Below are 13138 nucleotides of genomic sequence, written 5' to 3'. Positions count from 1 at the left end.
AATATACATAAAAACATTTCATATAATTAATGTTTAGTAAATTCAGACGAATTTAACAAAATTACACATAAATATATTTCTTTCATTTCATGTATAAGGATAAGATATTAGAAACGTAACTAACAAAATAAAACAAAAGTAGTAGTATTAATTTAAGATCATCCATTAAAAAAAGCAATTTTTCTTAATTTTGGTTACAAATTCTTAAGCATCGTACATAATTCATTAATTAACCTCATATTAATTAAAAAAATGTTTATAAAAGTAGGCAACAAAAAATGAATCATCAATATTATTGTGATTAGATCTGCTTTTCATTTAATGATCATCATAATTCTATCATTACTTTTTCCTCTTTCTTAAACTCATTAAAGACTGTGCAGATACCCATTAATCCTCATTAATTACTTATTATTAGGAAGATCAAAGGGGTAACACATTTTTAAGCCTGCCCTCTTCACTCTAAATTAAATTTAACTGTTTATCATAATTCCATTTTACCTTAAATTGAAACATGTATGTATAAGTTGAGGTTTTGAGTTTCATAATATATCGTGTTTTTTGTAGTCCTGTCATTTTCACAGCCTATTCTATATTAAAAAATTAACATATTTTTAGTGTTTTTTTGACTAATTTGTCTTTTATATTACTCCATTATCTTTATTAAACTTATTTTATTTTTTAATTTAAGTATTTTGGACTTTATATTATTAAGTGAATAAATATGACCTTTATTCATTCTTCTTTTCATCAATAAATGTATTTCCCAAAAGTGACTTTTGTAGAAAACTTCTCTATTAAGGTAAAACCCTATTAAGCTAAAGAATACTATAAGCAATTAAGCATTGTCATTGACTAAAAAATTAACTTAATGCAGTCACAATTTTTAAAGTGTCCAACTTTATGAAGGTATCGGTCATATCTTTTACAAAATCAACTTAATTAACAATGCCTCCATCATATATATATATATATATATATATATATATATATATATATATATATATATATATATATATATATATATATATATAATGTTCTTGAAAATAATATTTTTTTAAGAAAATAATCAACTTAATTTTACAAGATTTGTTAGTTATTTATTTATAAGCTTCGTGTTCTCAGACTTTATACAAGTCCAGAAGTCCTCATAAATATTCAAGATGATTCCAATTAATATCTGAACCAAATGTAATATTCTTTTTATACTCAAATAATTTTGAATCAAATAAAGTCTACGTGGGATTTGATTATTTAGGGCCCAATTTGATAGAGTTGTACATGTAAGATGCAACATGCTATCTTTAATGCTCTTGATTCTAGCAACAATTTACATAATAATAATATATTGGAAAATTTGTTATTAATAATACAACCTATTTGCAATCCGCTAAGAATAAATCGACTTATGATTTATTTTTGAATAAATTCACTTAAGGGGTTTTTTGTTGAAAATAAACTTATCTAATGTTTAATAAGTTACTAAACATGTAACTAAGGGTTCATCCTTAGCTGATTGTGAATAGGTTGTATTATTTGCAATAAAGAACCTCTTTAGATGAGTTTATTCAAAAATAAATCATAGGTGAGTTTATTCTCAACAGATTACAAATGAATTGTATTATTAATGACAAATTCCCTTAGTATACATTAAATTTTAATCCGATCTCTTAATTAAATCAAAATATTAAAATTTCAAATATAATTATACTACTTTATGCAAAAATCTAGCACCACTATATGGTTATATTAAGGCCGATTATCGAAAATTTTGATAATAGTTATTTAACGCTTAATTACCATCATAATAATAATAATAATAATAATAATAATAATAATAATGCATGAAGCTATTTATCGATCAATTATGTATCTATCACAATTTATAAGATATAGAGGTACTCTTTAATCACATTCTTTTTTATGAGTATAAGTTGTTGTCGTCTATCCCTCTCCATAGCCTAAGTATAGTTTTTATGAGTTTGACATTGGTTGATGATGATTTGTTTTGATAGTGGCATAATTTCAATCGTTTCTTTTATGCCTCCTTTATTTGAGTTTATTTATCCTCCTATATTTTATATATATTTTTATATTATAGGATTCGAGAAAATGAATTATTAAGGTTAAAATCAAATTAATGATGTGCTTGTAAAGTGCACCTGAGTGGGGGGAGAAGATATGGGAAACTAGTCAAGCTAAAAAGAGAACATTGAGAGGAAAAGTGGACAAGAGCCATAAAGATCATATTCCAATAAATAAAATTTAAGAAGGAGTTATATTAATCTTAAAATGTAGCTAGAAGATAATATAAATATATCTATTAAGCTTTTAAGTTGGACAGTACGAATAAATTCCGTAATGGTTAATTTTTAAAGTCAATCACAATTATGCAATTTCAAACATCAAATATTCGCTTTTGAGATCTAAGCCATTAGTTTTCGTACTATTTAAAATATATTAAAGTACAAGTAAGATATTCAAAAGTAAAAAATAATTTCTAACAATTTTTTCCCGCACAAATTATTAACTATTATTTATTTCTAATTACCACCAACAATTAATCTAAATAAATTATTTTTAATTTCAATACATTTACATTTTATTAAATTTATTATAATAATTTATTTAAAAGACAAGCCATAGAATTATCCTCACATAAATAACTATCAAAAGGTCCAAATACTTGGTATTAGGGGAAGAGTGAGGAAATTCTTTTTAAGTGTCCTTCAATTAATAAATTCAAACTTATAAACTTAAAGTAATGAGATAAATCTCAATCAAGTAAAACTTCTTTTAATAATGAAATTAAGAGATTTATTTTACAAGAAATAAGAATACCTAAAAATATAATTCTTATGCTAAGATTTGGAGGATGTATTTTTTATTCTCTCTTTGTACCCACAAGATCTCCATGAGTATACCAATATATATATATATATATATATATATATATATATATATATATATATATATATATATATATATATATATATATATATATATATATATTATTATGTGTTATAACAAATTAATTTTAAATAATGTTCCAACACAATCTTTATTTCTTATAGTTTAACCTATCAACATTTCAATACACCATTCATGAATAGTAGTGCAACTGTGTGATATATTCCATAGCAATATCTTTGAAGACATAGAGTAGTTTTTAGGGGCATATCCAATTGAATTTCATGCCCATAAAGTTTGAAACTAGTATTGAAGTTTTTAAGGGAACAATCACGACCAACTAAGCTACACATATTCTGTATAATCTTTTTCTCTTAATATTCTTATTACTTATTATTTATTCTTCTATAAAGCAAAGATATTCTTTATATACTAATCAATTGGCAATTGAAAAATTAATCTCACAATATGAAACTAGTCGAAATAAATTATAAAATATTATTTTTTAGGGTTGAATTGAAACGTTAATTTATATTGAATTTTTTTGTGAGTGTCTGGCAAAATTAGGTTATTAGACAATTTACCTAATTTTGATACAAATAGAGAATTTAAGGGTCAAACCAGCTAATGTTAATGTTTGGTAAACTAGCTGATTGAAACAACTTATTATTATAATTAAGCTCTTTTTGAACAAACTATTTATAGTAGTGGAATCAAAATAAGCTGGTCAAATCAATAAATAAAGCCACCGGTTAGATTAGCCACTATAATCAGCTATCAGTCCTCTGCCAGAAACCTTTTATGATAATTGCACTTTCACTTAATTTAAATTATAAATTATAAAATCAAAATAACAGCGGTGATTCAACAATTTAGTCCATTAACCTCACCAAAGACACACAATTCACCTCGAAAAAGACCACACATCTGCAATAATGAAATTCAAGTGAGGAGCTATTTTAACCGTAGGAATCATTCTAGTGTCCCTAACTCTAAGGACCATCCTGGTTCCCAGTCCTACACTCTTAGGTCTATTTTTTTAGAGCTCAATAAAAGTATTTTCATGTCTTTATTTACAATCACCAAATTATAAAGTAATAAAAATTAAAAAAAAAACATGATAAAAATACTAATTAGTTAATTACTACTATTGTTTATATGAAATTGCTGGCTGCTGCCAATGTGACAGTAGTTTTGTTGTGTGTGTGTGCCCAAACTAAAGATCCCATTAAACAACTCATTATAACTTCCCACCCTTATAAAAATTACTTATCAACACCTCTTTTTTTCCACCACACACAACACAAATCTCAATTATTTTCTCTTTTTCTCTCTCTTTTTTCCCCATTTCTCTCTTCTTTTTTGTGAATGTCGGTGTAGTGTTTGTTGAATTGCTTCAATCAAAGATTATTAATAACGGTTCAAAAGGGGTTTTAAAATGGTGGTTGAAAGGCCTAAAATTGTGGTAATTGGTGCAGGAATGGCGGGTTTAACGGCTGCTAATAGGTTGTATTTAGAAGGAGGGGTAAAAGATTTGTTTGATTTGTGTGTAGTTGAAGGAGGGGATAGAATTGGGGGAAGGATTAATACTACAGAGTTTATGGGTGATTTAATTGAAATGGGTGCTACTTGGATTCATGGGATTTGTGGTAGTCCAATTTATGAAATTGCTCAAAAGATTAAGTCTTTTGAGAGTGAAAAACCATGGGAATGTATGGATGATTTGCATGAAGAGAAATTGACTGTTGCTGAGACAAGAGCAGAAGGTGGGTATGTTGTTAATCCAAATATTGTTGAACCCATTTCATCACTTTTTCATAATTTGATGAATATTGCTCAAGGAAAGGGTGAAAATGGTGGTTTTGGTGGGACCCAAGTCAGCAGCATTGGTTCATTTCTCAAGCTTGGACTTCAACAGTATTGGGATTCAAGGGAAGGTAATGGGGGAGACAATAAAGATGTGAAAATTTGTGGGAATTGGAGTAAAAAAATGTTGGAAGAAGCCATTTTTGGTGTTTTTGAGAATAGCCAGAGAACTTATACAGGAGCTGGTGATTTGTTTAATCTTGATTATGTTGCAGAAAGTGAGTATAGAATGTTTTCTGGGGATGAAATCACAATCCCTAAAGGGTATATAACCATTATTGAAGCTTTAGCTTCAGTTTTACCTCCTGGTTTGATCCAATTAGGTAAAAAAGTGGTGAAAATTGAATGGTTAGATTTAGAATCTGATAATCATGATGATCAAAGTGGTAAAAAACCTGTGAAATTGCATTTTTCTGATGGGTCAATTATGCAAGCTGATCATGTAATTGTTACAGTTTCTTTAGGAGTGCTAAAAGCTGGATTAAAAGAAGAATCTGATGGAGGGTTATTTAGTCCACCACTTCCATTATTCAAGAAGGAAGCAATTCGGAGACTTGGGTATGGTGTTGTTAACAAACTGTTCTTAGAATTAAGCCCAGAAGAAGGCCAAATCCCCTTCATGAAAATGGTGTTTCATAGGCCAGAATCAGAGTTTAGGCACAAAAAAATACCATGGTGGATGAGAAAAACAGCATCTTTATACCCAATTTACAGCAATTCAAGTGTTTTACTTGGTTGGTTTGCAGGGAAAGAAGCTCTAGAGCTCGAATCGCTCGACGATGAGACTATAATTGAAGGTGTTTCAACAACTATATCAAGTTTCATCACAAACCCAAATCAATTCCTTGAATTATGCAATGGAAATACAGATTGTAATGAATCAAAGTTCCAATTCAGGACAGTTTTAAAGAGCAAATGGGGTACTGATCCTTTGTTCTTGGGCTCATACAGCTATGTTGCAGTCGGATCGAGTGGCAACGATTTTGACTCATTGGCTCAGCCATTGCCTACACCCACACCTGAAGATGGCAGCCATTGCTGCCCTCCATTACAAATTCTGTTTGCTGGTGAAGCAACACACAGAACCCATTACTCAACAACTCATGGGGCTTATTTCAGTGGGTTAAGGGAAGCTAATAGGCTTGTTCAACACTACCAATTGATCCAAAATGTTACAAACATTTTATAGATTTTGTACAACACAAAATTGATGTGTTGGTTTGAACAATTAGACAAGTTTTAAATTTTTTTTGTTTTACTGGTTGGTGGGTGTCTCCTTGGTTATAGGACAGTTTGTACTGTTCAATGTTACTTAGGACACTCAATTGGTAAGAGAGATAATGGTTATTAGTAAATGAAAAAAGAGTGGTTGGGACAGCTTTTAGATGTAATTGATGAACAGATGAAGCTTCTTTTGAGTATGATTATAGCTTTGATTTTGTTTGCTGATTTACTTTAGCTCGTGCTACTTGTCTTTTTAGTCCCCCTATCCTTATAAAAGTTTATTCTATTTCAAGTGCTCTTTTTTCAAGCACATTCTCTTTTGCCATGCAAAACAACACTTCAAGATCTATATCGAAATTTAAAATGATGAGCATGAGTAAAACATAGGAATACTTTACTGGAGTATTTTAGTTTTTTTATCTTCACTCTTATATTTGAATATACTGTTGCTATAGGGTTGTTTGAAAAGTGGATACTTGCTGATTTGATCGGTTGAAAATATTGACTATTTTGCTAACTTTTTAAACTAATTACTATGTAAATTTGACAAAAATTAATTACTGGGTATGACTGACTATTGAAGAAAAATTATATTAAAAGTTAAAAGCCAATAAAAAAATTATTTATACCTTTTACGGCCCGTTTGGTACATGGTATTAGAGGGCGGTAATGGTAATAAAATTAAGTAATGAAAATTTTGGTTGTTTGGATACCTTCAATGGTAATGGATGGTAATAAAATAAGGTAATGAAATTACCAAAAAGGACCATTTTCATTACCATCAAACAACATGGTATTAGGCGGTAATGGTAATGAAATATTACTGTGGTAATAAAATAAGGTAATGTTGTTTCGAGCTGAAGAAAAAAAATAATGAAGAAAAAAAAGGTAATGTATGTAATTATCCAAAAAAATATTATTATTAAAAAAAGAATCATTAGATAGAATAATTTAGATACAATAACGCTTTTAGATACAAATATACAATAATAAAACTATGAGTCATTACCATTTTTTATTACTAACAACCAAATGCAATCAATGGAATATTATCTTCCATTACCATTCTTTAGTCATGCATACCAAACAAAAGAATCTTCATTACCAATTCTCATATCTATTCCTTCATTACTATTGCCATTACAACATTTCATTCCCATTACTTCATTACCATCAACCAAACGGGCCGTTAGGTTTTTGGTTTTGGTTAAAGTGTGTTTGTTTTAGCTAGTGCCCATTGGCCGATATCTGTTAAGTTTTGGCTTAAAAATTATCTTTTCAACTAGGTTAAAAGTTATTTATCAAATAAAGTTTTTTTTTTCCGTTTGACAACCTAAAAAGTCAAAATTTAACAAAAAAAAAAATTAATTATCAAACACACCTATAATTTAGGCAATTTTTAACTAGTTAGATGGATTGGATCAAAAACTCCTTTGACATATTCCTCTCAAACCTTTAATTTTAATTTTAAATGTCATTAAGCGAATAATAATAAAATATAAAAGCTTTAAATTTTAAAAGATTGGAGTCACCCATTTATTTATTATATGGGAAATACTTTTATTTTAAAAAATATTTGTATGCTAGCTAGTTGTTGAACGCTAGCTTGCTAGTATGCTACTTGTTACTCCATAGAACATCAATAGCTTTCACAAATCACAATACATGTCACTTTCTTTATAAGGTTAATAAGTCAATACTATATTTAAATATGCAACTTGGACTTATTTTAGGTAATTAGGTTAATATTCCATCTTAGGGACATTTGCTAAATTTATTTGTCTTTTTAGTTTTTGTGATAAATTTTGATATAGTTTAGTTTTAGGCTATGACTCATATTTGATATTTCTTTCTATTTAGAGTTCCTAATAACTCTAATCTTAAACTATAAAATTGTTTTCAATTAAAAACAAATATTTAGACTTTTAACTTATTTTTATACTCCTTATATCCATTTTAAGTGTTTTATTTGCTTTTGCTTTTTTACCAATGCGCTAATTCTACCTTTAATTTCTCTAATTGTGCTCAGTTACATATTATGATATTAATAAAATTCGCATTGAGACGAATCAAAAATATTCATTTGACTATGTTTGCATTAAGAACAAAAAATCAATTAAAAGTGATCGACAAATAGTGCAAAACTTGAAATGGAAAATTTATCACTCATTTGATTATATAATCTTTTAGCTAGTATCAATTATCTGATTATAATTTTTTTTCTTATAATTTTTATTACAATTTAGGTCTTTGGATTATAACTTTTTGCTAATGTATCAACAGTTGGCCCCTAAATGAAAATTCTTGGCTTTGTCCTTTAATGCCAATACATATCCGCACATCAAAGGATAATTTAAGTCAAAAGTTCAAAGTCTAATTAATTCAAGACAAAATAAAAAGCATCTTTGATCTAATTGCTAGTTGCTAGCTCCTCTCTATTTTCTCCTTCCTCTCTCATATCCTCTCAAATTCTTTTTTTTCTTTTAAATGGCTTATAGTAAACCCTTAATTTTCTTTAGTTTAGTTATTTTTCTTTTATGTTTAGAATAAAACTCAAACTCTTTCTAGTGGGTAGTTAGTGTATCATTTATGAAGGGTGTATCTGGATAGAAGAAAATGGAGGGAACGGAAGAAGAGGAATTTAAATGTAGAAAGAATTTGTTGGGATGATTTATCTCACATTAACATATTAAATATGTTGTGCACACTTTATAAATTATTGAAGTCCTTCTTTCCATTGCCGTATGATTTTGGGATAATATATATCTCCTTGACTTATGAAGTGTGTGCACCTTGTGTCTCCTCGTTAATGTGTTAGCATTCACAATAAATCTAGCATAATTTAACAGAATTCCTTGTTTGGTTAGCAACAAGGGAGCAAAAGAATTCGGAGGGAGGGAATTGAAAGGATTTGATGAATAGTTTTTGTTAAGGTTTCAATATTTTTAAAGTTGGAAAGATTTAAAGGGTAAACTCTTATCTCTCTTCATTTCCCTTCCATTCCCTCCTATACAAACAAGAGCTATTTTCCTTTTCTTTTTTCCTTCCTTTCCTTACTCTTCCCTCCCCTTTTTTTTCTTTTCAAAATTGTTATCCAAATATAGTGTAAGTATTTCTATTTATTTATTGGATTTTTAACTTTCAACGCTTGAGAGTTTTGGGTCATTATTAGAAGTATAATTTTATGGCCAAAGTTGTTTTATTGATGACTTTTTTTTTTTGACGTATCAATCTTGCATTTATAAAAAAAGGTAAATTGGCTGAAATTAATCCTAAATATCACCCGTTAGCCAAAATTAATCCCCACTATTGATTATTTTTTTATAATCCCAACTATTATTTTAATTTGTTCAAAACATCCCTCCCAGCAAATCGGCAGCAGCAGGTAAAACAGGTGGAATTTTTTTTTCCTTTTTTTTTTACTTCAAAAATAACCTATCTCCTTCATCTATTATTCCCCTCCTTCTTCTTCTTCTTCCCCATTAATCCCCATTAATCTAGCAATTCCAATGATAAAGGTCTCGAATACAAAATTCACGAGAGGATCTAGATAAGCTGCAAACCCGACTCTGGAAGGACTGATCTCATCTGAAGCACTAATACTTGAAATGTTCCGGAAGACACACTGATGCGATCAATGAAAAATGACTATGAAGCATCGAACAACTAACGAAACGCATATTGCCGAATCCTAAAAAATATGCAAAGGTTGTATTATACAGGATGTGGCGTTTTCAGGCGATTAATATTCTGTACATGTTGTTGTATGACTTTAGTCTTGTATTGTGTGGAGCTTTCTCTTTCACTCGCGCAGGGCAGCGCGTTTTGCAGACGACAAAATGTATGTGCCGGGCATGTAATTGTATTCGTATAGCGATTCATGAATTTTCTGTGAATCTTTATTTGCATTTTTATTGATGAATGCATCAAAAACAGTTAGCTTTCTGCTTAATTGGAATTGCTAGTTTAGTTCTGTTTTTCCTATTCTTCTGCATATATATCGTTATTCAATTCCAATCTATTAATCATCTCCTTCTTCATCTATTATTGACGAGTACTTAGGGTTTGATTTTGAATATGAAGAAGGACGTATGGAGGGTCAGTAATGGAGAATGATGAAGGAGATGGGTTATGTTTGAGGATTAAAGTAAAAAAAAAAAAAAAAAAGGAAAAAAAAAATCCCACCTGTTTTACCTGCTGCTGCTGGTTTGCCGGGAGGGGGATGTTTTGAACAAATTAAGATAATAGTTAGGATTATTAAAAAAATAATCAATAGTGGGGATTAATTTGGCCAACGGATGATAGTTGGGATTAATTTCAGTCAATTTTCCTAAAAAAAAATTATAAAATTCAATTTTTTATGATATTGCATCAGATCGAAAAATTCTTGTTGAAAGTTGTTAAAAGTAACAATGTAAAAGAGAGTATTAAAATTGTAATATATCATGTACAACAACGTAATTGCATTTTTTTGATTGTTATTTGATATCAAATTTATATATTTGCGGTTGTTGGCAATGCTCCCCACACTTCATTGATATCAAATTTAATTGTATAATGCATGTCAAAAAATTGCTCAACACAAATAGTTTATGACCAAATTTACACTCTTCTCTCTATCTTCCATTGTATGAGAATTTGAGAATGCCCCATGACAAACATCCAAATAAAAGAGTCAATGTCTGTATATTGACTCAAGGCACCATACTTAATGTAAATGAAAGTATGGAAATTAAAATTTATTTAGTACTCCCTCTATTTTCATTGGTGCTTTTGATTTTTTTTTACAGATCCAATATAAACTTAAAAGTAAAATAATTTAAATTGTGAGTTTTTGAAAATTTTAAAAAATTGATATTTAGAAATTATATATTGAGATATCTATCAAGATCTCACATAAATATATTTTCTCATATAGATCAATCAGAAATCATGATCAAAGTTTAACACTAAAATTCGTAAATTTTATTTGAGAAAAATATATGAAAACAGAAATACTACTATACTATAAATTGAATTATGATTTATTGGAACTCTCTTTTTTCCGAAAAAATCTCTATTTTCTTCAACTTAAATTCTCCCTCAAGGAAACCCTACCATCTCTTTTTCCCCTATTCACCAAAAAAAACCCTACCCTCTATTACTTTTAGGACTATTTTCAATTTATGGTTGATGGTCCTAATCTATTAGGTATTTGTTTGCCCTCAATCTCCCATTTTCATGATAGACTTTGCCTTTGATCCTTATAATGGTAACAAATTCGTCGATTCAACTTTTAATCTTTATCCCTATGCATCAACAGATAAGCTCCATCAACAAAGATACAAAGATTCAATTAATTTACAAGAGCAAATCAAAAGCGATACTATTAGTAATTATTATTATTCGTGTTGATATTTTAAATCTTATAATAAATAATTATCGTATGTATAATATTTTTGTTACCTATAAAAAATCACCCCTTCTCTATTCCTTTAAAAACATAATAAATTAATAGAGAATTATTTAGGGAAAAATTAAGAAAATAGGGTACAAGATGGGTCTCTTTCTGTATGTAGATCTGGATGATTCAGATATGTTCGAAAGACAAAATGATGCATGTACGATACAAAAGATTACGATTTGTGTCCCAAGTCCTTGTCTCAATCGATCAGCTACACAAACTCATAGACAAAACAACATCAATATATCCCCATTTTTCCCTACTAGTGGCCAATTGTATTTATTATTATTATTATTGCTAAAGTTATGATCCTTTTCTATCATTATTTTTGCAAATAACATGTCTAAATGATTTAGATGTTTTCTCTGATTGCTTTATGATTATTATTAGTCATTAATTATGATTAAGAGATCTGATTAATTTAGGTGGATCCCACATTGATTGCCATGCATGCCACGTTTCGTTTATTAATTTGTAACTAATGTTTTAACTATTTTGTATGAGACCGTCTCATTATAAAACATATTCATGTAATTAACTTAATTCTAAAATCAGTCACTTTTAAAATTATAAGTGATCACTTTATCACAATAAATGTAAAATATGTAAGTGTAACGGACTGTTTTTTCCTAAATATAGGTTTCATATAATATAATAGTAAGTAATGCTAAAGTGGAAGTATGTAAGAATTTTTATCGAGCCGTTATTGTTGAAAAAAAAGTATTTTCAAAAAAACAACAAAACTTAAAACATTAAAATATAATTTTACATATTACATCTTGCTTTAATACATAATTATCGTTATTACATACTCATTATATAAATTACACACATATTATTTTCTAATATCACATAGACGATATAATAGCTTCTTAATAACCTCATCAACAGTCACCTGCAACATCTACTCCCATTATAAGGGAACAGCCGATAGAAATCGGTCAACTAATAAGCCGAGTATAAAAACTATTATTAGGTAATTTCCTAATTTCACTATTAATTGATTTCCTTTGTTGTAGAATTTCTAGCCATAAAATTAGCTTCCTTCCCTTAAATTTCACCAATTAATACTAAATACTATTATTAGGTAATTTTTGAGGATTTTTAGAAATTTTTCTAGGATTTCTAGAGATTTTTAATGAGTTATTTTTACTTTTATTTGTGAAATTATAATAAAATTTCTGAATTTCTTTTTTTTTTTTTTCTCTTTTTGGTTCCCCTTTTTTTTCTCTACGTTAATCATGTGCTCTTTATATAGAGCTTTTATATATATAATTATATATATATATATATATATATATATATATATATATATATATATATATATATATATATATATATATATTTATATTATTTGTGTTTCTTCATGTGTAAGTAACTTAGGAATAAGGCAAAATAATAAAAAAAATGAAGAAAACTAGAATTAGGACATGTAGCTAATTAGGCCACCTCAAACTAGTTTCTAGAAAAAAAAAATTCTTGTTTTTTTTATCATAAAATAATATAAGAAAATATAAAATTTTATTAATATAGTTAATTTAGCTAGGTTTAATATTTAAAGTACATTATTATTATTATTCCAAGAGAAAAAAAAAATGAAATTGACCAAATATAATTTAATTAAAATAAAACTTATAATTTATGCCTAAAATTCTATTGTCAGGGAAATTGAACATTAAAATAAATCAAGAACTT

At 28.1% G+C, this 13138-nt stretch overlaps 1 protein-coding gene across 1 annotated transcript; it reads left to right on the top strand.

The window, feature by feature from the left end:
• The first annotated feature begins 3923 nt into the window (after positions 1–3923).
• LOC130828247 (probable polyamine oxidase 5) lies at positions 3924–6327 on the top strand. Its single transcript, XM_057694104.1, has one exon. It carries the CDS (start codon positions 4349–4351, stop codon positions 5963–5965), a length of 1617 nt encoding a protein of 538 aa, XP_057550087.1. The 5' UTR covers positions 3924–4348; the 3' UTR covers positions 5966–6327.
• The last annotated feature ends 6811 nt before the right edge of the window (positions 6328–13138 follow it).

Source organism: Amaranthus tricolor, chromosome 12 (assembly GCF_026212465.1).
Source record: "Amaranthus tricolor cultivar Red isolate AtriRed21 chromosome 12, ASM2621246v1, whole genome shotgun sequence".
Classification (NCBI taxonomy): domain Eukaryota; kingdom Viridiplantae; phylum Streptophyta; class Magnoliopsida; order Caryophyllales; family Amaranthaceae; genus Amaranthus; species Amaranthus tricolor.
Note: the sequence above shows the minus strand (reverse complement) of the source record. Positions and strands in the feature narration are given on the sequence as shown.

Coding starts and splice junctions, on each gene's coding strand:
- LOC130828247 (XM_057694104.1), top strand. CDS start 4,349: ATGGTGGTTGAAAGGCCTAAAATTGTGGTAATTGGTGCAGGAATGGCG.